General features: G+C 37.4%; 1 protein-coding gene across 7 annotated transcripts in view; it reads right to left on the bottom strand.

Moving 5' to 3' along the window:
• The window catches only part of RBMS3 (RNA binding motif single stranded interacting protein 3), a 738,234-nt gene that overhangs the window by 396,474 nt on the left and 315,550 nt on the right, over positions 1-26,210 (bottom strand). For all 7 annotated transcript variants that reach the window (XM_032649773.1, XM_032649775.1, XM_032649779.1 and 4 more), the window contains exon 4: positions 9,721-9,812. In XM_032649773.1, the coding sequence (XP_032505664.1) occupies positions 9,721-9,812 (92 nt within the window). The remainder of the gene's footprint in view (positions 1-9,720; positions 9,813-26,210) is intronic.

The raw sequence follows: 26,210 nt of genomic DNA on the forward strand, positions 1-26,210 counted from the left end.
AAAAATCTGAAAAAGAAATTAAGGAAACACTCTCATTTACCATTGCAACAAAGAGAATAAAATACCTAGGAATAAAAGTACCTAGGGAGACAAAAGACCTGTAGGCAGGTAACTATAAGACACTGAAGAAAGAAATTAAAGATGATACAAACAGATGGAGAGATATACCATATTCCTGGATTGGAAGAATCAATATTGTGAAAATGACTCTACTACCCAAAGCAATCTACATATTCAATGCAATCCCTATCAAACTGTCAATGGCATTTTTTACAGAACTAGGACAAAAACTCTTAAAATTGGTATGGAGACACAAAAGACCCTGAATAGCCAAAGCAATCTTGAGGGAAAAAAAGGAGCTGGAGGAATCAGACTATCTGACTTTAGACTATACTACAAAGCTACAGTAATCAAAACAATATGGTACTGGCACAAAAACAGAAATATAGATAAATGGAACAGGATAGAAAGCCCAGAGGTAAACCCACACACCTATGGTCAACTAATCTATAACAAAGGAGGCAAGGATACACAATGGAGAAAAGACAGTCTCTTCAATAAGTGGTGCTGGGAAAACTGGACAGCTACATGTAAAAGAATGAAATTAGAACACTCCTTAACACCATATACAAAAATAAACTCAACATGGATTAGAGACCTAAACGTAAGACCGGCCACTATAAAACTCTTAGAGGAAAACACAGGAAGAACAATCTTTCACATAAATCACAGCAAGATCTTTTGATCCACCTCGAGTAAAGGAAATAAAAACAAAAATAAACAAATGGGACCTAATGAAACTTCAATGCTTTTGCACAGCAAAGGAAACTACAAACTAGACGAAAAGACAAGCCTCAGAATGGGTGAAAATATTTGCAAGCAAATCAACGGTCAAAGGGTTAATCCCCCAAATATATAAACAGCTCACACAGCTCAATATTAAAAAAATAAACAACCCAAAAATGGGCAGAAGATCTAAACAGACATTTCTCCAAAGAAGACATACAGATGGCCAAGAAGCACACGAAAAGCTGCTCAACATCACTAATTATTAGAGAAATGCAAATCAAAACTACAATGAGGTATCACCTCACACCAGTTAGAATGGGCATCATCAAAAAAATCTACAAACAACAAATGCTGGAGAGGGTGTGGAGAAAAGGGAACCTTCGTGCACTGTTGGTGGGAATGTAAATTGATACAGCTGCTATGGAGAACAGTATAGAGGTTCCTTAAAAAACTAAAAATAGAATTACCACATGACCCAGCAATCCCACTACTAGGCATATACCCAGAGAAAACCATAATTCAAAAAGACACATGCACCCCAATGTTCATTGCAGCACTATTTACAATAGCCAGGACATGGAAGCAACCTAAATGCCCACTGACAGACGAATGGTTAAAGATGTGGTACATATATATAATGGAATATTACTCAGCCATAAAAATGAATGAAACTGAGTCATTTGTAGAGATGTGGATGGATCTACAGACTGACATACAGAGTGAAGTAAGTCAGAAAAAGAAAAACATATATCGTATATTAACACATATATGTGGAACCTAGAAAAATGGTACAGATGAAATGGTTTGCAGGGCAGGAATTGAGACACAGATGTAGAGAACAAACAAACGTATGGGCACCAAAGGGGGAAAGTGGCAGGGGTGGTGGTGGTGTGATGAATTGGGAGTTTGGGATTGACATATATACACTAATATGTATAAAATGGATAACTAATAAGAACCTGCTGTACAAAAAAATAAATAAAATAAAATTCAAAAAAAAAGAAAGAATGATGGAGACCTCCCCAAATCTGAGGACAGATTTGGATACTCAAGTTCATGAAGCTCATAGGTCACCGATCACCGAACAAACTTAACTTAAAAGATCTTCTCTAAGACCATTATAATGAAACTGTCAAAAATCAAAGACAAAGAGAACCTTAAAAGCAGAAAGAAAAAAGAATCTTGTAATTTACAGGGTAACCCTGATAAGGCTATTGGCAAATTTCTCAGTAGGAATCTTATAGGCCAGGAGAAGGAAAATATATTCAAAGCAGTAAAAGAAAAACCTGCCAGTCAAGAATACTCTATACTGGCAAAGTTCTCTTTTGGAAATGAAAGAGAGATAAAGATTTCCTCACAAAATAAAGCTGAGGGAGTTCATCGTTACTAGACTTGTCTTTCAATAAATGCACAAAGGAGTTCTTCAAGCTGAAATGAAAGTAGCATGAAAACATATGAATATATACACTGCACTGGTAAAAGTAAGCATATAGTCAAATTTAGAATAATACTATAATATGGTGGTGTGTTAACCACTTCACTCTAGTATAAAAGTCAAAGAACAAAGGTATTAAAAACATCTATATCTATAGTAATTTGTTAATGAATACACCATATAAAAAGAGGTAAATTGTGACATCAAAAATATAAAAGGAAGTGAGAAGAAGTTTTTGTGTGCAAGTGAGGTTAAGTTGTTATCAGGATAAAGTAGACTATTATAAGATATTTTATGTAAGCTTCAAAGCAAAGCAAAAGCTACAGTAGATATACAAAAGATAAAGAAAAGGGAATCAAAACATACCACTACAGGTAATCATCAATTCACAAAGGAAGGCAACAAGAGAAGAAGAAAGGAACAAGGGCACTACAAAACAGCTAGAACAATTAATAAGATGACAGTAAGTCCTCACCTATCAATAATTACTATAAATGTACATGGTTTAAATTCTCCAATCAAAGGGCATAGAGTGGCTGGCTGGATTAAAAGACCTAGCTAACTGCTGCCTACAAGAGATTCATTTCAATTTTAAGGACACACATACTCTCAAAGTGCAGGGATGGAAAAATATATTTGATGCAAGTGAAATCAAGAGAACAGGAATACCTATACTTATGCCAGACAAAGTAAACTTTAAGTCAAAAATAGTAACAGGAGACAAAGAAGGTCATTGTATAATGATAAATAGGGGTGAATTCATCAAGGATATGTAACAATCATGAATATATATGCATTGACATCAAAGCACCAACATTATATTAAGCAAATCCTAATGTCTGAAGGGAGAAATAGGTACAATACCATAATAGTAGGGGACTATATTATCCCACTTTCAACAACAAACAGATCATCCAAACAGAAAATCAATAAGGAAACACTGAATTAAAGTATACCTTAGTCCAAATGGACCTAAAAGACAAGTATAGAACAAATATATTCCATCTGACAGTAGCAGAATACACATTCTTCTCGAGCACACAAGAAACATTCTCTAGGATATGTCAGATAAAAAAATAAATCTAAGCAAATTTAAGAAAACTGAAACCATACCAAGTATATTTTTCAACTACAGTGTTATGAAACCAGAAGTCAGTAATTGAAGGAAAACGGAAAAATTCACAAATATGTGGAAATTAAACAACATACTCCTGAAAAATCAATGGGTCAAAGAAGAAATCAAAAGTAGAATAAAAAAATATATCTAAAAATACCGGAAGAGAAACACAGCATGCCAAAACTCAATGGATGCAAAAAAGCAGTTCTAAGAGAAGTTTATAGCAATAATAACAAAATACACATCCTTTCATGGCAAACTCTAAACAAATTAGGTATAGGAGGAACATACTTCAACATAATAAAGGTCATATATGACAAGCCCACTGCTAACATCATACTCAATGATAAAGGTTCAAAGATTTTCCTTTAAGATCAGGAAAAAGACACAGGTGGGCACAATCACCACTATTCTTAAACACAGTGCTGGAAGTCCTAGACAGAGCAATTAGGCAAGAAAAAGAAAAGGCATCCAAATTGGAAAGGAATGAGTAAAACTGTCTTTGTTTACAGATGATATGATGTTATATACAGAAATCCCTAAGACTCCACTAAAAAACTGTTTGAACTAATAAATGACTTCAGTAAAGTTGCAGGATACAAAATCAGCATATAGAAATCAGTTGTTTTTCTATACACTAACAATAAAATAGCTGAAAAAGAAATAAGGAAAACAATCCCGTTCACATTAGCATCAAAAAGAATGCATGGGCTTCCCTGGTGGCGCAGTGATTGAGAGTCTGCCTGCTAATGCAGGGGACATGGGTTCGTGCCCCGGTCCAGGAAGATCCCACATGCCGCGGAGCGGCTGGGCCCGTGAGCCATGGCTGCTGAGCCTGTGCGTCTGGAGAGACCACAGCAGTAAGAGGCCCGCGTACCGCAAAAAAAAAAAAAAAAAAAAAAGAATGCAATACTTAGGAATAAATAAAATGTATTGATTGACTTTTCCACCCAGTCACAGGAAGCAACATCTTCCATGGTTACTAAAATTTCCCTTGAACAATGCCCCTCTCCTTCGTACGTGAAAGCCTTTGAGAAATTTCCTTGTTTGGCTGGTTTACCAGCAGGCCCCACCAATGTAGTGACCCCTGGACATCAAATAGCCTTCTTACTCTCATATACCTGGAAATGATAAAAGCCAAGCAATAAAACCAGAGTAAAAGCAATATTATTATTGTCATAGGCCGAAAGAGTCTGGCTGAGGAAGCCTGGTATGTGCCTCTACATTCAGAAGAGTAGCTTTGATAGACAACATCATGAGGCTAGTGGTTGAACTTCAGAAAAAAAGTCTAGAATATTCTATGGAATAGGTCCTTCTTTCATTAGCTAAAATTCTCCTACTGGAATATAACTGTTAGGACTCCACAAGAGGTGATGCATTTTAAAAAATTAATTGTATGCATACACACATTTGAATTTATTTTCCTATATTCATTGATTTTTTAATGATCTCTTCTGATCTCAAAATAAATGATTTTTTTCCCCAAAAGAACTATTATTAAGGTCACTGATTTATAAAAAAGAATTCCTTTACTCTGGTACCAATCTGGTTTGCTACAATGGTTGACATGGTATTATTTTATTATCCTAATGGTTGACACAATGTCATTATATTATTCCCGATGGTCTGAAATCCTCTTGGATACTTGGTCTCTTTGGTGATCACTTAACTTTGATTTCTTCTACATATACCACAGTGGAGTGAACCACCGTTAGTGACTGGAATGTCGGTCTTTGTTGTAGACCTGATAAAGCCTTATCTAAAGGCCCTGAGGAGGGGGTGACTCCTTCCCTGCAGGGGAAAGAGATGTAGTCTGTTTTCTCATGCTTGGAATTGACAGAAAGCAAATAAGAAAGAGGCCTGCTAAGCCTGAGGTTACTCAAGGCCTGGCTGGTGATAATTGGTGACTGTGGAGCCATTCCAGAGCCTCCAAATTTACATCCAGAAAAACTCAGTTTCTAAAACTATGCAGCCCTCCAGGGAGGCCACCATGAGACCCTGGGGGATAGTGGGCAAGGAAGACCCATTTGAATGGCAGACATGGGTGATGCAACTGGTTAACCAAGGAACATCCTACACTGACAAATCAAGAATTCTACTCCTGCCCAGCAGAATTTGATATGTATTAGTATCAGTGATTTCTGTTTGTTTTCCATTCTCTCTATTCCCAAGTGGTAGTTTTCCCTTGGATTCATGTTTCCTGTTGTTTCTCTGTCGTTCTATATCGTGGGAGTACAGACAGATAACTTGTTTTTTTAAAGCTATGAGTTGCTAAGCCAAGAGGAGCAGCTGAGTCTGGGTCTGATGGAGATGATGTCATCCCCAGATGTGATTACAGGGTGAGGCTTTGAGGTGGGCTCCCTTCAGGAAAGAATGAATGCATGTCACCCAAAATGTATAAATGGGAAGAATGGGTTTGTGTATGTTGGAGAGCCAGGAAGATAAATGACTCTTAATTTTCTCTACTATAGGCCAAGAAGCTAAAATGCTCATCATCCTAGAATCTCTTGCAGCTAAGGGGGAAACCATATGACTCAGTTTTGGCCATCGAGATATAAACATAAGTTCCTGAGCTAGGATTCTGGAAAAGCTTTTAAAACTTCAGAATCAGCCTTATGATTCTTCAGCCTTTTGCCCTTTTCTTTTTCCTGGCTTAAATGTGGATATAATAAGTGGCACTTTAGAAAAGAACATGTAAATGTATGGATGAAAGCCACATATAAAGAATCACAGAGCAGCCTTGACCCTTGATGGCACCCAAAACATTTTGCCCTTCATTGCTTATCTACAGCTTTCTTATTAATGAGTAAAATAAACACCTACAAGGTAAGCTATCGTTAGTTGGTTTTTCTCAGCTCTTTTCCTTTTATGCTTGAGACATATTCCTTGGCAAATGACTATCTTTTAAATCCCCTAAAATTGGCAAGAGTAGCAACAACCAATATTTTTAATCCAGAGCTGCAGCAGTCCCAGGAGATAAATCATATGCTGAAAATCCAGAATAAGAAAGAAGTTTTATTCAGTGTTGATTCTCCAACACCTAGCACAGTGCCTGGCAATAAAAATGTTTGTTCGTTGATCCTATTGATTGTATTTTTCAGAAAACTTTTAAAATAAAGTAACACTTAAAGCATATATCAGGATTTATAGAAAGTTCAGTAACAAATTTGAATTTAATGCATAACAATATTTATTGAATAATTAACATGTATTGAATTGTAATCTAAACACTATACTAAATTCTTTGTGTTTATTTTTAGTTAATTTTCACAGCAGTCCTATAAACTAAGTATTATTATTGGAGAATTTCAGAGGTATTTAAATAAGTTAGACAAGGTCACACAGCCAGGTGGTATGAGAGCCAGGATTCAAGGCCAAGTATATCTCCCTCCAAACCTATGCTCTTAATCACTATGTATTAATAAAATATTTTAAATCTGCTCTCCTAAAAGAAACACCCTTTGATCCCTAAAAACCCTTTCTGGCAGAACAGCAAGTACACAGAAAATGTCGGTCTGTGTTAATGGTTATACATTATTAATCAATTACCACTTACTGGATGATTTATTAATTCCTCCTGGTTGACAAATCAGTTGAATTTTTCATATGCACACATTGGAGTAAGTTAGCTAAATAAAGTGATTCACTTGGAGCATTTCATGTTTGCTGCAGGTTGCTATTGGGAACCTCGGTTATTTGTGGCATTTTTGCTCGAAAATCCTGGAGTCATTAAAATCTGGCCCCACAGACTGCAGAGTAGGATATTGATAAGAACAAGGATGCAGGTGGCAATTCAGTAGATACTTAAACGGAAAAAATGTAGTGCAAGTTTCCCACACCTTGCAGACTGCAGGTTTATATGATAATAAACAATTATCACCAGGACAAAGAGGAAAAGGCCATGAAATCCAATAGCGCAGTGAGAAATCTACTAATACAGGTGGTCAAGCTTGTTCCATTTCATTGTCAAAGGAAGGCTATTTACTTGCTTCCAGTAGTTCAATTACAGAGTCATTTACTGCTGAAAGTTTTCCAGTAGGCAGATGTAGATCTACAGCTCTGGGCTTTACATTCAAAATTAGTGAGGAAAAAGGGAATAAGAATCTCCTCCACAGACAGCATAATTGATAAGGTAGAGATCTGTAAGCAACTCCAGAAATAAAATGTGTCTTTAAGCATCCCAGTTGGAATCTCCTTACTGTGTATAGTGGGCATGGGGAAGGGTCAAGATGCTGACTATAATTAATGATTTTTTAGAAGCTCTTTAAAATATTTTCCCTTTGATAGTTTTCTGTCTAGATGAGATATCAGTGGTTGGTGTGTGTGTGTGTATGTGAAAAATAGAGAGAGAGAGAGAGAGAGAGAGAAAGACAGAGAGAGAGAGAGAGAGAGAGAGAGAGATTTCCTTGTGTACCAAAATGCTCAGAAACAGAGGGAAAATATTCACAATGGATCCTCAGTAGTTATAAAATCAAAGACAACTTTCTCTTCCTCTTACGCAAGATAAAAGTGGTTTTTATCCAACAAATAACACTATATGTGTGTGTGTGTGTGTGTGTGTGTGTGTGTGTGTGTGTTCTGAGGACATCTGAAACAGTGGAGATTATACAGACTGTAATCATTATTTCTAAACTGCCACAGTCTAGCAATTTCCAAAATTTGGCAGTGTATCCATAGACTAGATCAAAGATATGTCAATAACAAGGGTTTTTCTTGAGCATGTTTTTCATCATTTTCTTGTCAATAGGTTCTGCCTTTCAGTTGAAATTCAATTTATATCTTGCATACACCTAACCACTGTAATTTTATCACTTGTTTGATGGGCGTAAGAAGCCACTACTTAAGTGACCAAGTAACTTGACTCTTGTCAATCAACCTTTAAACCAAGACATGTATGTAATTCCCTTATTAATTACAAAGATTAACTTCATCAATCTTAGTTCATGACCAAATTCAAAACTTCCAGGCACAATCATGCTAAGAAATACACAGCTGAAAGATTTTAAATTCTAATTTATCCCACCTTGAAAAACAATTAAGGTGTCATAAAGGGCAATGAGTCCACCAAAGTAATCTCTATGGGAAGTGAGCCACAACAAAAGGTTAACAGATAGGGGAGGTACCAGCTTGCTAGAAGACAGCTGAAGATGAAGAAAACCAAATATACCACCTCTAGTTATTGGATGCTGAAATTGGAAAATGTCATCAGAGAATTTTAGCAATGATAATAAAATCCAAATGACCAAAAATTTGACAACTTAGTCAATATAACTCAGCTCTCTGTGGGAACAGTTAAGAGTAAGTATATACATACGTATGGCATAAAAGCATTAGATCAGGATTTCAAGATCTATTGGCTTTTCTACCTAACTTTTGAGAATCCAAAGATCAACACATTCACTGGTAGTAATCAGAAAACTTAAGTTGCATGTGAATAACTAATGGTCCAAAATGACCATTATTTTAAAACAAATATGTACCAAGCATCCCTATGCTATAACCAATTTTTTAAACTTTTTATTTGGAAATAATCATAGATTTACAGGACGATAGTATAGAGAGATCCCCTGTACCCTCCACCTAGTTTCCTCAAAGGTTATATCTTACATAATTTTAGTACAATATCAAAACCAGGAAGTTGACATTGTGTGCACAATATGTGTGCATGTCACTTTTATCATATGTGTAGATTCTTGTATTTACCACTGCAATCAGGATACAAAACTATTATAAATGATTTTATTTGTTTTCTTGAATATAAAAACGCATTATAATTTCAGGTAGAAAGTTCCAGACTACTTGTTTTACAAAACAATCACAGCATATTGAAAATTATTAATATTTAGGAAATTATTATCTAAGAAAACTCTATTTATAAAGGCCAAAGTGAAATTCTAACAATACAGTCAACATACACTTGTGTTAAACTTATCTCCCTGCACAGATTAGACCACCCCATCATTCAGCGACTGGCTCTCCGCAGCATGAGAGTGAGCGAGTTTTCAACACGTAGTTTATCAAAGACATCTTACTGAGAACTGTACTCCTCCAAAACTGTTTACTGGTGAAAGCCCCAGATACACACACGCGCATACACACAATGCTCTGGTCTGGGGTAAAACAGAGCACTTCACAAGTGCCTTTAAATCACTAATGAGGTTACCATAATAAAGGAGAACATTAATAAATATACACAAAGAATTAATGAAATAAACTAGCCAGATTCTTCCAAGCCAAGTCTATCATGGGGTTTCTTATTTTCCCTAACAAGTAAACATAATCCAAATTGTTGCAAACTCCAATTCGATTCAGCTAATGGCAGTGGAAAAATATATGATCACAAAAGAAAAAAAAATCAGAATCGAAACACCATTCTTACCTTGGCCATTTGTGCCTGCACGCCATTTGCCTTGAGAGACGCTACCGCTTTCTGTGCAGCTGCCGGACTGTCAAAATCTACAAAACCATACCCTGTGAAAACACAAAGACCCTGGTTAGTACTCACAAAGAGCTGCATCTCTGTCACACCAATAGAATGTGTGTTTGTGGTCAGACTTGCACTCATGACCCTGCTTGAACCATAGACCTCAATCCATGGCCCTTAACATGTCAGGAAAGATACCACAATATCGTTCAACATAAAATAGTAACTCGCTTATTTTCTAGAGGTTGCTTTTGAGATTGGCTATGTAATCAGCAAGCTGATTTAGACTAATTTGGTGAGTAAGGTAATATATTATTTAACCATGTTCTTCTTTCTTCAGTGGATTTGCTGCAAGAATGAGGAACACAAAATGCTGAAAAATAAAGAAAAGTTTATCTCAAAAGTTAATTTTCTAAACCTAAAAAAAACTGATGGTAATAAAAGCCATGATAGAACCAGCATGAAGTTAGTACAAGCAACCTCAACAGTTTCTGGTATTCAGTAGGCATTCAATAAATGCATGTTGACTACATGAATGAATGAAGGTTGTGAATGAGTCCAGGGAGGTTTGAAACTAGTTGCAGTTGATTTCCAAGCTTGTATTAAGTCATTACAGACCTCGTCTCTCTCAAACATAACATCCTAAATAAACGATTTGACTGTTAAGGAAACTGTGATAAAGAGTGAGTAAATAGAGAAATATTCAAGCGTCTTTTAAAAATAAGAAACAAAGACCCATGTCACGTATGTTACTTAAGTATAATCTGAAAAGGGTACAAGAGTTGCCTATACTGTTCTCTGATTGTGTGCCTGTGTGTGTGTGTGTGTGTGTGTGTGTGTGTGTGTACAGAGTGAGGCCAAAGAAACAGCCAGTAAAACAGAATAAATGAAAAGGGGATTTTGCATACCCATAAAATAGCTGATATTAGTTCAGGACTTAGCCTAACAGTAATTTCAGCTGCCAAGGATATTTCAAAATAAAAATGCTCAAGAATGAGTGTTTGGCACTCAGTGCCCACCATACGTATCCCACTCCTCTCCTCAGCTGTCAGGCAGGGATTTGCTCTGTATTCCAATATTTTTCTCATTTAGAAGTTTTGAGGGAAACTGCTAAGGCAAACCTACTAACCATGCACTGTGACCATGCCCCCTCCCCACTAAAATAAACCAAAGAGTGAAAGGGAGTTCAATTACCAAGTTGTTTCTTGTAATTAACTTTTTTATTTTCTCCCCTTGAATCTCTTCTTCTTTTTCTCCCTCCCAGCATGTTAACCTAAAATGAACTTGTTACACATCAGTGTACCATCAAATGCTCTTGAAAAGCTGGGCAGAGAAACTGGGAAATTTGTATTTCGAATCCAAAAGGAAGCCTGCTCTGTCAGTATTGCTAATTCCTTTCTTCCCACAAAATTCAAACTATGTGACTAATATGAGTATTACCACCCACTAAGATGAGTAAGATGAGGGAAAAAGCAGAAAGAAAAAGAGGAAAAAGAACAAAATAAGTCAAGAAGTAGAGTTAGAGGGAGAGGAAGATAAAACTAAAATGCAGACTTTATCTCCTATGTTCCAGCAACTGCCCTGAGTGGGTGATGTGTTGACACCTGATGAAATGATAATAATACATGTACTACTGTCCTCATGCCTGTTCACGTACATACATAGAGAAACTGAAGCTTAGGCCAGGTGACAAGACTGGTCCCAAATCACTAGCTGCTTAATCAGTAGAGCCAGGATGTGAAGCAAAGTCCACACACGCCCTTTCCAAATATACTGTACTATGAACTGCTTTATAATCTTATTTTGCAAACTATTTCTAGAAGCCCCTGAAACCCACCAGAGAGAGGACACAATTCTTAAAAATCCCTTAGACTCTGAGCTTAGCACATGAAATAAAACAATCCCATAAAAGAATTCAACCCAGCTCATTCAGTCAGTACACTTATTCATGGAGTGGTTGAGTTCTCAGCAGAACGGGCTACATGAGGTTTGGCAAGGCACCCCTCCCACCTCATGCTTTGGTCAGTCTTCCTCATCTGTTTGCAGGCTCATTCTTTCACTCAATAAGGAAATTCTATGTCAGGCATTTTGCCAGGTACAGGGTATAGAGTAGTGAAAAAAGAAAAAACAACCCAGTTCCCACCCTTACGCAGCTTATAGTTGAGTTGGAAGATGGACATAAAACAAATAACCATACAAATGAATCTATAATTACAAATCGGTATGCCTTCCCTGAAAGTAAATGAGATCATATACCAAAGAATCTGATGATTGATTGTTCATTATTGAAAGTTTTAAGGGAGCAGTGGCATGGGATGACCTGCATTTCTTAAAATATCACTCTAGCTGGCTTGTCTTAAAGATGGTATTGGTTTTGGGGGAGGCAGGTAGCAAGAGTGGAATCAGGGAGATAACTTAGGGGCTATTCCAGCAATCTGAACAAATGACAGCTGGCCATGAAATGGACAGGATGCAATGGATGGTCTGAGTTACATTCTGGAGGCAGAATTAACAGGACCCAGTGATGGATGGACTGGGTGGGAGTAGGGGAGATACAGGCGACAAGGATTACTACAGCTTTTTCAGCATAAGCCAATGGGTGGGTGGAGATGTGATCTATAGAAATGGGGAGCTGGGAGGAGGAACAAACAGGGGAGAGGGAAAATTAAAATACTGGTTTGAGGCATGGTGAGCCACAAATGCCTGTGAGACATATAAGTAAAAATGTCAAAAAGCAGCTGGATATATTAGGCTGGTGCTCAGAAAAGGGAATAAGATTGGAAATATAAACTAGGAGATCAACAGCACGAAGATATGATTTACAGAAACAGAAAAAGACAAAAGTGCCTGGTGTAAGTAGAAACAAAGAGCCCAGGTTTGGAGCTGAACTTCACCACTGAAGCGTCAGACAGGAAAATGAGATTGCAAAGGAGGCTGAAGGAGAATCCGAGGGAAAGAAGGAAATACGAAGGGAATAAGATGTCTCATAGCCAAGTTAAGAAAGCTTCCCAAGCAGGACAGAGAGACTGACGGTGTCAAATGCCACTGAGAGTGAGAGCAAGATGGGAGCTTGAGAGACCCAATGTTTCAGGAGCGTGGACTTCTTTATTTAACTAGAGTTGATTTATAATATTGTGTTAGTTTCAGGTGTACAGCTTCAGATTCTTTTCCATTATAGGCCATTACAAGACACTGTGATGTATAGTTCCCTGTGCTATAGATAGGTCTTTGTTGTTTATTTTATATACAGTAGTGTATATCATGGACTTCTTTTCATGCTTGGCTACAGGCCAGTGGGGGCGACTGAAGTCTGCTTGAGTAGTTGAAGAGCAAGACTAAGGGAGGTAAAGAGAGTGTTTACAGTCTGCTTTGCCATTATGCTGCTGGCAAGGAGAATTAATAGCCAGCTTTAGCTCGAGGGGGATATGAGGTCAAAGGAGCTATTTGTGCTCGTTGGTTGTAAGATAGGAGATGCTATGGTTTTCAACCTTAGCTGCATGCTAGATGCACTTTGGGAGCTAAAAGAATGACCAATGCTCACTTCTCACCCCCAGGAAAATGAAATCAGTGTCTTTGGGAACGTGGCCAAGGTGTTTGCACACACACGTGTGTGTCTATTCCCCAGCTGGTTTCAGTGTGAAGCCAGGGTACAGTACTGCTGAATATTCATTCAAGTTATTCAACAAGTATTTATCTGTTGCCCCTATTATGAGATAGATACTGTTCTTGGCACTTTTGAATGTTGGTAAGAAAGATCAAGCAGAAGTCAAGAGGTTAAAGCTTCAGGCAGAGAAGGGGACAATTTATAGGGCAATGTTCCTGAGAAGGTGGAAGGGGAAACTTCCACACTTCCTGAGAAGTGTGAGGGGTTCTAGAACATGAATGAAGTGCTGTCCTTTGCTAAAAGAGGGACTTTGCCCTTGGCCCATTGTAACTGGAAGGAAGAAAAAAAGAGCAGTCTCAATTACCAGGTGTTATTTCTTTGTATATCTTTGTTTCTGGGACATAGCCTGAGCTTAATAAACATTTGTCGAAATTAATTGAAACCATGTTTAAAAGATGCTAAGTTACTTCATGGGACTACAGTGGAGATTAACTAATAAAAATGTCTGTTAATACATTTTGACTCTAAAGAACAATATAAATGCCAAGCAGCCACGGCTCTGGCTTAGCCACGTTGCCACCCAGTGACGCCACCAAGGATTTCATGACTCTCGGCCTCTATCACAGTGTGGCTTCCTCCATTTTTTCCACTACACACATCACACAGGATATTACAAAATCAAGATGCTGTTCTCCAGGGCTGAACTCCAATCCAAACAGAAGAAATCCTTGTGAGGGCAGGAGACACCCTGAGCCTTGTCTGAATTGGGGAAGTTATGGGTGAACTTCGAGAAGAGTGTCTTTCCAAAGAGCCATCATGCCAGCAAGGAGAGAGGCCCCTAAGTACAAAATATCTCCTCTCCTGAAGGCTCCTGGGAAGCAAAGTTATAAATAAAGAATCAACGTTTCACTGAGTTCTGTGTTTTTCATACAAACTTACTTTCACCAATTAAAATGAACAAGCAGAGGTAAAATGTCTCAAGCACCGCCCCCCGCAAAAAAACACCACAATTCTGGAAACATTGCATTCTTGACTCTTATGTGACAGCATATACTACATCGCAATCAGAAAGGAACAAAATTAAATACGAAGCTGCCCCTAGAGAATAATGATGCCTTTACGAAGGAATAAAGCAACTCCAATTTGGTTTCAATTTGCTTTCCTTAACTACAAATCATCAAGCCTGGGAACAAAAACCTCTGTACCTACATCTGGTGAGAGGCAGGGTAGGGAGATTAGTTCAGCTCCAGCTAATAATGCTTTATGGTAACTGCTAAAATCCTCCATAAAATGGGATCCATTGGAAACACCAGCCCCAGTGACTGAAAGGCCATTGGTCTCCCTCAATTACATAATTAAGCTTGGCAGCAAGGTTCAAATGAATGAAAACTGAATGTCACTGTTTTCTCCACACACCCTTGTACTTGTTTTCCTTCCTTGTCAGAGGGATAAGGCCAGCAGTTCTGCAATTAGCGGGAAGCAGAGAGCAGCAAGAAAGAACCATCTCCATGCTAATTAGGTCATTCACCAAATGCACTCACTCCATTGGCAGAGCTAATCAATACTTTCCCGAAATGCTTTAAACTTGGTGTGTTAATTTAAAGTTTTGTTATTTTTATTGCACTATAAGCCTGGTGACTTTATAAAAATAAGAAAATATATATATATTAAGAAATTATGACAGAGTTCTACAAACAATGGTACTGCCAGAGCGTTTTGTTTTTGTTTCTTCAGTGCTATCTGTAGGCAGCTTCTCTGTGACCTTTGCCTTTCAGCTGGACCCGTGTGACAATTCATTTGAATTTTGTTAAAAGTCTCTTTATCATCTTTTTTAAAATTTAATTTTTATTTTACATTGGAGTATAGCTGATTTACAATGTTGTGCTAGTTTCAGGTGTATAGCAAAGTGATTCAGTCATACATATACCCATTCTCTTTCAGATTCTTTTCCCATATAGGTTATTACAGAATATAGAGTAGAGTTCCCTGTGCTATACAGTAGGTCCTTGTTGGTTATCTACTTTATATATATTAGTGTGTGTAGGTTAATCCCAAATGCCTAATTTATCCCTCCCCCACATTTCCCCTTTGGTATCATCTTTATCATCTTTAACAGTTAATTTTATACTTCTGTGTTGCAACTGGATCCTTAAATTCTCTATGTAAACTGCTTACATATTTACCAACTTTGGATGGTTCTTTATGTGGGGGAAATGATACAAACCAGAATTCCTGGTTCAGATGTGTGGTGGCATGAGCCGAGTGAGACTCGCTCTCAGAGTGTAATCTCACACGACATTTCATATTTCTGCAGAATGACTGTCATAAAAGCCCACTTGAAACACAGATGGCTTGATGTTAACACCCAACTTCTTTCAAAGACAATCCAGATGTGAGTCAAATATGACTTTTAAACAGAAGTGAACACTTTGTCTAGGAATCACAGGTTTCACTGGAGTTCCACTCATATTTAACAGCTGAAGATGTTTAAGAATCGCCCTTCCATAAATCCCCCCTCTTTCTACTTAGGCTTAAGAATATTCTGTGGCTGTCATCTGAGCTCAGAGCACGGAGAGAAGGTGGCCTGCAGGAAGGAAAGAGTGATTTGCAGGCTTCCTGGAAGTCTGCTGGACTCATGGCTGCCTCCAGGCATCTGTATTTCGATTTTTTTGTACATCCCTAAACTGTTGAATGACTGCCAAATGTCTGCTCTTATTATTGGATTTCCTAGTTCTCTGCATTATGTTGATCAAAGGAGGTAGTTGAAGGACAGCAATGATAAATTCTTTGCTACATGTATGCTTGTAAAACCAAACTAACAAGGAAACCCAATCATTTCTTCAGTATTTCCTTTCGCACTGATGTCCTGTGACTGACCATTACAATGAAGCAAGGATGCTACAATGCAATAGCCCTGCAGCCTAACTTACATGTGTGAAAAAAAAAAAAAAAAGGCAAAAGACAAATCCTGCTAGAAAGCAGAGGCCAAAGACAAGAGTGCTCATTTTGAGGAAAAGAATCCAAACCATTAAAATCTGAAATGACCTCCACTTTGAAGCATCTTTGGAAAAAGGATGGAACCATTTTATACAGAACAGAACAGTGTCTGTACTTATGCAAAGGGCTGCAGCCTTCAGACACTTAGCAAACAGAGGCAAATAAGGTGGGTAATAGGGTCCACCATACAGGAAACAGATTACTCCATTCTCTTCCCCTGACTTCTGAGCTTAATTACCTAAACATTCTGATATTCTAGTGCCAGGAACACTAAAATAAGACATCAGTTTTTGGAATAGAATTGACCTGTTTATATGGGACACTTTTGAACCATGATGTGACTTTCTTCTTATTATTTAATCTTAATTTTATTTTATATTTTAAATTTTTTATTATTTTAAAATTGAAATATAGTTGATTTACAATGTTACGTTAGTTTCAGGTGTACAGCAAAGTAATTCATAATATATATATATATATACCTTTATAGTTTATTACAGAATACTGAATATAGTTCCCTGTGTTATACAATAGGTCCTTGTTGTTTATCTATTTTATATATAGTAGTTTGTATCTGCTAATCCCAAACTCCTAATTTATCCTTCCTCCATTCCCTTCTCCTTTGGTAACTATAAGTTTGTCTTCTATGTCTGTGAGTCTGTTTCTCTTTGTAAATAAGTTCATTTGTATCACTGTTTTAGATTCCACATATAAGTGATATCATATGGTATTTGTCTTTCTCTTTCTGACTTGCTTCACTTAGTATGATCATCTCTAGGTCCATCCATGTTGCTGCCAATGGCATTATTTCATTCTTTTTTTATGGCTGAGTAATAGTCCATTGTATAAAGACGATGTGGTATATATTACTATTACTTAATTTACTAAACATCTACTATGTGCAAAGAAGATAGTGTGTTCGATGCTGCAGGGAAAACCAAGATACTCTGACATGGCCCTTCCCGTCAGGGAGTTTATGGTCTAGTAGGATAGATAAAGACATTTAAATACAGTGGTGGGTCCTCTTATGCAAGGGGTTACGTCAGTGAGCATATGCAAAATGGCATGTTTTCATTGAGTATAATATGCATGGTTTTGTGTGCACAGCTCTGCTCATCAGAGCTGAATATCTGAGTCAGGTCCCTTCTCATTGAGCAGCATGATGGTAAAACTATCCACATTCTACATTTATGTGTGCATTAGTCTATCTTTCTGTTTTCCTGTTTTTGTGCATAATAGAAACGCATTAAGTTAAATACAAAATATAGGGAGGAATTAGTATCACATAAAAGGTGAAAAGAAAGTGCTAGTGTTCTAAGATAGCAAATATTTCTTCCAGGTGGGGGCAAACTCAGTACACTTTGAGAGCAAACGACAAAAGTGAGGACTAGGGAAAAGAAATTAGGTCCCAAGTGGCATTTCCCTGCAGAATAAGACAATTACAAAAGACACGACGAATTTAAGGAGCAACATACTTAGTGGCATGCCGCTTGAAAATGGGACGCTTCTTATTCCAGTTATGGTGCACAGAGAGTCTTATTAAACCAAACACAAATTCAAAACCCAAAACTCACTTCCCTTGTCACCCTGTTCAAATGATTTTTAAATGAGAGAAATTGCTTCTTTCTACTGAATAAAGTCAAAATTAGGATCAGGATCATTATTTAATGGGCTTAGAGAGATCATTATGCTTTACTGAGATTAAAGAAACTCACTGATTTGTCAAGGTTTTCGACTAAACCAGCCATGATTTTATTATAATATTGTAGAAATTAAGGGAGCAGTCTGCTTGGCTGTAAATGGATAGATTAACCTCTGTGAATCATCTTGCAAAGTTTTCCTTTCCTTTGTTCAAGGACACATATAAAATATATGTCTCATGTGAACCTTTGGTCCTAAGTGTCTCTGCCATCAACAGCAGTGAGATGTGTAAGTGTATAATGCATTCTGGCCGCAGGAGTAGGCCAGAGTATTGATAAAACAATTCCACTGAGTCTGTAAGTATGATGGAAGCAAGCTGTAACTGAATACTCTAATTACAGCTCTGCAATCCTAGCCCACAGTAGGCAAAACTATGGTTTTATTCCTGGGTGCCCATCTTTCCTCCCCTCTCTTTGCTCTGGCCTTACAGGCAGGTAAAACTGTAAACTATTCCTCCATCAGAAGAGCAGAGTTGATGGCCTCAGTGTGTGAGGATCAATGGAAGAACAATCTCCCCTTCCCCACCCGCCCCCCCCCCAAGTACTTTAATCCACACTCACTCAATGCCTCCAGCCAATGGCCTGGAAAGCATGTCTGTAGTCTTACACATCCTTCTACAGCAGAGACATCTCCTGCCCTATGTCACATTCACCTTTAGAGGGTGGACACTGTAGTGCAACTAGGTAACCACCCAGAAGGATGCATTAAGCAGCTCACTGCAAGAAGGAAGGAAGAGAAAGTGAATCCTACATACAGGTAACCTCTTTGAAGAGGCATGCACCTGTGTACCTTTGTTTTTGTTACAGTCTACAATCTAGCTAGTCCCTCCACAGACTTGTCAATCCATCTCTATTTCTGTACCAAGCCCTGGGGCCCTTTGAACACCATTATTTTCCTGGGAAAGGGTTCCATCCATGATTTCCTACTTCCAAATCTTTGACAAAACTCACTTTGAAACCCTCGGGAAGCTTCTGTCTAATGCATTTCCTAACATATACCCATGTTTTACTGGAAACAGTCTTCAGTCACATATTTATATGCCAAATTCCAAATATTTAAAATAAATGTCCACAAGTACTGTCTCTGTCACTATAAGTGGTAGCTTTGACATCCTCTTGGACCCTAAATTACTTCTCTCCAACCCACCTGACATACCAAATACAATTCTAGTTTTGTATTAGAATCTAGAAAACAAAGAAACTTAAATGTGCATGTAGGCAATTGAAAATAACACATGCATGTGATTAAAAAGATTAAAAATAAAGTATAAAAATCATGCCAAACAAAACATTATTCAATGAAATGAAATTTCTTTTCTACCTAGACCTTAATGCTCTGGTCCAACTTCCTAAGAAACTGTTCAATGAGTCCGTCTGTGTTCTAACTTGAAAAAACAACTAGAACTAATTCTTGAGCTCTTACTTTTGTATGTATTAGAAGCACTTAGGGATTTATATAGAAATAAAATAATTTCTGCTATTAAAAATCATGAAATGAAAAACATTTGTAAGATTTTGTAAATGGCTCCACAATTGTCCATTTTCCCTTAAAAATAAATAGGAGTCTTGTTTTCTTTTAATTTTAAAAGTCATACAATTTTATTGGAAATTTCAGTTGATATGGAGAAAAATTAGCCATGATGCCACCTCCTAAAGCTAAGTAAATTGTTACCTTATTTTTTCCTTTATTTTTAACCAAAATGGTGCCACTTTATACACACATTTTTATGGGTTTTTTTTCTCTTAATAACACATGTGGCTACATTTCCTGGTCGATAAATGTGGATCTCTAAAATACCATTATTCTCTTATTTTCAGCATCCCAATTGACAAACTCTTTCTTAAAGATTTCTGAGCTCTACATTATGCCTTAGCCAAATGTTTTCTACTTCGCAAAACTGATTTTATTCCAATATTTTGAAAGAGTTTAATTAATAAAATAGTAATAGGCAATATTTTCAAAGCCTCCTAGACTTTAGAGAGTGGTTTTTCTTAAGTGTTTTGATTCTTTCAAAGATGTTTCAAAGAAAGACCCTTAGGCATTACAAACCAAAGATATCAGAAACCAGTCAAATCAAATTCAAACGATACCCTCCTGAAATATAGGGACTGGAAGCCCGTTTTCTTTCTCATTGCAATTAAGTTGGATCTATCTCAAAGGAATTTTGGAAATATATCAGGATCTTGCGAGGCAAAATTACAGCTCTGTGATTCAGAAAGGATGCCATGAGTTCGAATAGTCATGCCATTATACTCATGACTGCACATTCATTTATAAGTTGAAAGTGAAATCTTTTTCAACAATCAAAGACATGTTTTTCCCAAGGTAATTTGACCGTAATTTGTAAATTGGTACAGTAGCTGATTGCACCAACTCTTTTGAATCCCTCTGATAGCTGGTGATCCATGACTTACAGCTGAGGTCTTTCCTCTTACAGGCAGAGCCTGCTGGAAGAATCCTGGTTGTCTAAAGAAACTAGGATTTCATGATCCTAGAAGATGCTGGTTGAGATGCAATTTAGGGAACAGTGACTAGGATATAAAATGGTCCTAAGTAGGATCAGGACGTGGATCACTAGGGAAGTGGCTCTACAAGCAGACCCAGAGTGGCCTCCCGTGAGAGGTTTCCTTTATTTTTTTTTAATTTATTTTTTTTGTACAGCAAGTTCTTATTAGTTACCTATATTATACATATTACTGTATATATGTCAATCCCAATCTCCTAATTCATCCCACCACCACCACCCCCTTTCCCCCCTTGGGGTCCATACATTTGTTCTCTTCATCTGTGTCTCTATTTCTGCTTTGCAAACCAGGTCATCTGTACCATTTTTCTACATTCCACATACATGTGCTAATATATGATATTTGTTTGTCTCTTTCTGACATACTTCACTTTGTATGACAGTCTCTAGGTCCATCCATGTCTCTACAAATGACCCAATTTCGTTCCTTTTTATGGCTGAGTAATATTCCATTATATATATGCACCACATGTTCTTTATCCATTCGTCAATGGACATTTAGGTTGCTTCCATGACCTGGCTATTGTAAATAGTGCTGCAATGAATGTTCAGGTACATGTGTCTTTTTGAATTATGCTTTTCTTTGGATATATGCCCAGTAGTCGGATTGCTGGGTCATATGGTAATTCTATTTTTAGTTTTTTAAGGAACCTCCATATTGTTCTCCATAGTGGCTGTATCAATTTACATTGCCACCAACAGTGCAAGAGGGTTCCCTTTTCTCCACACCCTCTCCAGCTTTGTTGTTTATAGATTTTCTGATGATGCCCATTCTAACTGGTGTGAGGTGATACCTCATTGTAGTTTTCACTTGCATTTCTCTAATAATTAGTGATGTTGAGCAGCTTTTCATGTGCCTCTTGGCCATCTGTATGTCTTCTTTGGCGAAATGTCTATTTAGGTCTTCTGCCCTTTTATAATTAGGTTTTTTTTTTAATATTGAGCTGCATGAGCTGTTTATATATTTTGGAGATTAATCCTTTGTCCGTTGATTTGCTTGCAAATATTTTCTCCCATTCTGAGTGTTGTCTTTTCATCTTGTTTAGAGTTTCCTTTGCTGTGCAAAAGCTATTAAGTTTCATTAGGTCCCATTTGTTTATTTTTGTTTTTACTTCCATTACTCTAGGAGGTGGGTCAAAAGATCTTGCTATGATGTATGTCAAAGAGTGTTCTTCCTATGTTTTCCCCTAAGAGTTTTATAGTGTCCAGTCTTACATTTAGGTCTTTAACCCATTTTGAGTTTATTTTTGTGTACGGTGTTAGGGATTCCATTCTTTTACATGTAGCTGTCCAGTTTTCCCAGCACCAATTATTGAAGAGACTGTCTTTTCTCCATTGTATATCCTTGCCTCCTTTGTCATAGATAAGTTGACCATAGGTGCGTAGGTTTATCTCTGGGCTTTCTATCCTCTTCCATTGATCTATATATCAGTTTTTGTGCCAGTATCATATTGTCTTGATTACTGTAGCTTTGTAGTATAGTCTGATGTCGGGGAGTCTGATTCCTCCAGCTCCACTTTTTTCCCCTCAAGACTGCTTTGGTTATTCGGGGTCTTTTCTGTCTCCACACAAATTTTAAGATTTTTTGTTCTAGTTCTGTGAAAAATGCCATTGGTAATTTGATAGAGATGAATCTATAGATTGCTTTGGGTCGAATAGTAATTTTCACAGTACTGATTCTTCCAACCCAAGAACATGGTATATCTCTCCATGGTTTTGTGTCATCTTTGGTTTCTTTCAACAGTGTCTTATAGTTTTCTGAGTACAGGTCTTTTACCTACTTAGGTAGGTTTATTCCTAAGTATTTTATTCTTTTTGTTGCAATGATGAATGGGATTGTTTCCTCAACTTCTCTTTCTGATTTTTTGTTGTTAGTGCATAGGAATGCAAGAGATTTCTGTGCATTAATTTTGTATCCTGCAACTTTATCAAATTCATTGATTAGATCTAGTAGTTTTCTGGTGGCAACTTTAGGATTCTCTATGTATAGTATCATGTCATCTGCAAACAGTGAAACTTTAACTTTTTCTTTTCCAATTTGGATTCCTTTTATTTCTTTTTCTTCTCTGATTGCCGTGGCTAGGACTTCCAAAACTATGTTGAATAATAGTGGTGAGAGTGGACATCCTTGTCTCGTTCCTGATCTTAGAGGAAATGCTTTCAGTTTTTCACCATGGAGAATGATGGTGCTGTGGGTTTGTCATATATGGTGTTTATTATGTTGAGGTAGGTTCCCTCTATGTCCACTTTCTGGAGAGTCTTTATCATAAATGGGTGTTGAATTTTGTCAAAAGCTTTTTCTGCATCAATTGAGATGATCATATGGGTTTTTTTCTTCAATTTGTTAATATGGTGTATCACATTGATGGATTTGGGTATACTGAAGAATCCTTGCATCCCTGGGATAAATCCCACTTGATCACAGTGTATGATCCTTTTAATGTGCTGTTGCATTCTCTTGCTAGTATTTTGTTGAGGATTTTTCCATCTATATTCATCAGTGATATTGGTCTGTAATTTTCTTTTTTTGTAGTATCTTTGTCTGGTTTTGGTATCAGGGATGATGGTGGTCTCATAGAATGAGTTTGGGAGTGTTCCTTTCTCTGCAATTTTTTGGAAAAGTTTGAGAAGGATTGGTGTTAGCTCTTCTCTAAATGTTTTATAGAATTCACCTGTGAAGCCATCTGGCCCTGGACTTTTGTTTGTCGGAAGATTTTTAATCACAGTTTCAATTTCATTACCTGTGATTGGTCTGTTCATATTTTCTATTTCTTCCTGGTTCAGTCTTGGAAGGTTATACCTTTCTAAGAATTTGTCCATTTTTTCCAGGTTGTCCATTTTATTGGCATATAGTTGCTTGTAGTAGTCTCTTAGGATGCTTCGTATTTCTGCGCTGTGTGTTGCAACTTCTCCTTTTTCATTTCTAATTTTATTGATTTGAGTCCTTTCCCTCTTTTTCTTGATGAGTCTGGCTAATAGTTTATCAATTTCACTTATCTACTCAAAGAACCAGTTTTTAGTTTTATTGATCTTTGCTACTGTTTTGTTTCTATTTCATTTATTTCTGCTCTGATCTTTATGATTTCTTTCCCTCTACTAACTTTGGGTTTTGTTTGTTCTTCTTTCTCTAGTTCTTCTAGGTGTAAGGTTAGATTGTTTACTTGAGATTTTTCTTGTTTCTTGAGGTAGGACTGTATTGCTATAAACTTCCCTCCTAGAACTGCTTTTGCTGCATCACATAGGTTTTGGATTGTCATGTTTTCATTGCCATTTCTCTCTAGGTAATTTTTAATTCCTCTTTGATTTCTTCAGTGATCTCTTGGTTATTTAATAATGCATTGTTTAGCCTCATGTGTTTGTGTTTTTTACATTTTTTTTCCTGTAATTTATTTCTAATCTCATAGCATTGTAGTTGGAAAAGATGCTTGATATGATTTCAATTTTCTTGAATTTACCGAGTCTTGATTTGTGATCCAGGATGTGATCTATCCTGGAGAATGTTCCATGTGCACTTGAGAACAAAGTGTAATATGCTGTTTTTGGATGGAATGTCCTACAAATATCAATTAAATCTATGTGGTCTATTGTGTCATTTAAAGCTTGTGTTTCCTGATTAATTTTCTATCTGGATGACCTGTCCATTGGTGTAAGTGAGGTGTTGAAGTCCCTCACTATTATTGTGTTGTTATCGATTTCCTCTTTTATAGCAGTTAACATTTGCTTTATGTATTGAGGTGCCCCTGTGTTGGGTGAATATATATTTATAATTGCTATATCTTTCCTTGGATTGATCCCTTGATCATTATGTAGTGTCCTTCCTTGTCTCTGGTAACATTTTTATTTTAACGTCTATTTTATCTGGTATGAGTTTTGCTACTCCAGCTTTCTTGTGATTTTCATTTGCATGGAATATCTTTTTCCATCCCCTCACTTTCAGTCTGTATGTGTCCCTAGGTCTGAAGTGGGTCTCTTGTAGACAGCATATGTATGGGTCTTGGTTTTGTATCCATTCAGAGAGCCTGTGTCTTTTGGTTGGAGCATTTAATCCATTCACGTTTAAGGTAATTATCAATATGTATGTTCCTATGACCATTTTCTTAATTGTTTTGGGTTTGTTTTTGTAGATCCTTTTCTTCTCTTGTGTTTCCCACTTAGAGAAGTTCCTTTAGCATTTGTTGTAGAGCTGGTCTGGTGGTGCTGAATTCTCTTAGCTTTTGTCTGTCTGTAAAGCTTTTGATTCCTCCATCAAATCTGAATGAGATCCTTGCCAGGTAGAGTAACCTTGGTTGTAGGTTCTTCCCTTTCATCACTTTATGTATATCATGCCACTACCATCTGGCTTGTAGTGTTTCTGCTGAGAAATGAGCTGTTAACCTTATGGGAGTTCCCTTGTATGTTATTTTTCATTTTTCCCTTGCTGCTTTCAATAATATTCCTTGTCTTTTATTTTGGCCAATTTGATTACTATGTGTCTCGGCATGTTTCTCCTTGGGTTTATCCTGTATGGGACTCACTGCGCTTCCTGGACATGGGTGGCTATTTCTTTTCCCATGTTAGGGAAGTTTTTGACTATAATCTCTTCAGATATTTTCTCTGCTCCTTTCTCTCTCTCTTCTCCTTCTGGGACCCCTATAATGCAAATGTTGGTGCGTTTAATGTTGTCCCAGAGGTGTCTTAGGCTGTCTTCCTTTCTTTTCATTCTTTTTTCTTTATTCTCTTCCACGGCAGTGAATTCCACTGTTCTGTCTTCCAGGTCACTTATCTGTTCTTCTGCCTTGGTAATTCTGCTATTGTTTCCTTCTAGTGTATTTTTCATTTCATTTATTGTATTGTTCACGTCTGTTTGTTTGTTCTTTAATTCTTCTATGTTTTTGTCTTTAATTCTTCTAGGTCTTTGTTAAACATTTCTTGCATCTTCTTGATATTTGCCTCCATTCTTTTTCCGAAGTCCTGGATCATCTTCACTATCATTATTTTGAATTCTTTTTCTGGAAGGTTGCCTATTTCCACTTCATTTAGTTGTTTTTCTGGGGTTTTATCTTGTTCCTTCATCTGATATATAGTCCTCTACCTTTTCATTTTGTCTGTCTTTCTGTGAATGTGGTTTTTGTTCCACAGGCTGCAGAATCGTAGTTCCTTTTGCTTCTGCTGTCTACCCTCTGGTGGATGAGGTTATCTAACAGCTTGATAGAGGCTATCTATCAAGCTCTCTGATGGGAGGGACTGGTGGTGGGTTGAGCTGGGTGTTGCTCTGGTGGGCAGAGCTCAGTAAAACTTTAATTCACTTGTTTGTTGATGGGTGGGGCTGAGTTCCCTCCTTGTTGGCTGTTTGGCCTGAGGCAACCCAGCACTGAAGCCTACAGGCCCTCTGGTGGGGCTAATGGCAGACCCCAGGAGGGCTCACACCAAGGAGTACTTCCTAGAACTTCTGTTGTCAGTGTCCTTGTCCCTGTGGTGAGCCACATCCACCCCCCACCTCTGCAGGAGACCCTCTAACACTAGCAGGTAGGTCTGGTTCTGTCTTCTATGGGGTCACTGCTCCTTCCCCCTGGGCCCTGATGTGCACATTACTTTGTGTGTGCCCTCCAAGCGTGGAGTCTGTGTTTCCCCCAGCCCTGT

The sequence above is a fragment of the Phocoena sinus genome, chromosome 11, assembly GCF_008692025.1.
Source record: "Phocoena sinus isolate mPhoSin1 chromosome 11, mPhoSin1.pri, whole genome shotgun sequence".
NCBI classification, from domain to species: Eukaryota; Metazoa; Chordata; class Mammalia; order Artiodactyla; family Phocoenidae; genus Phocoena; species Phocoena sinus.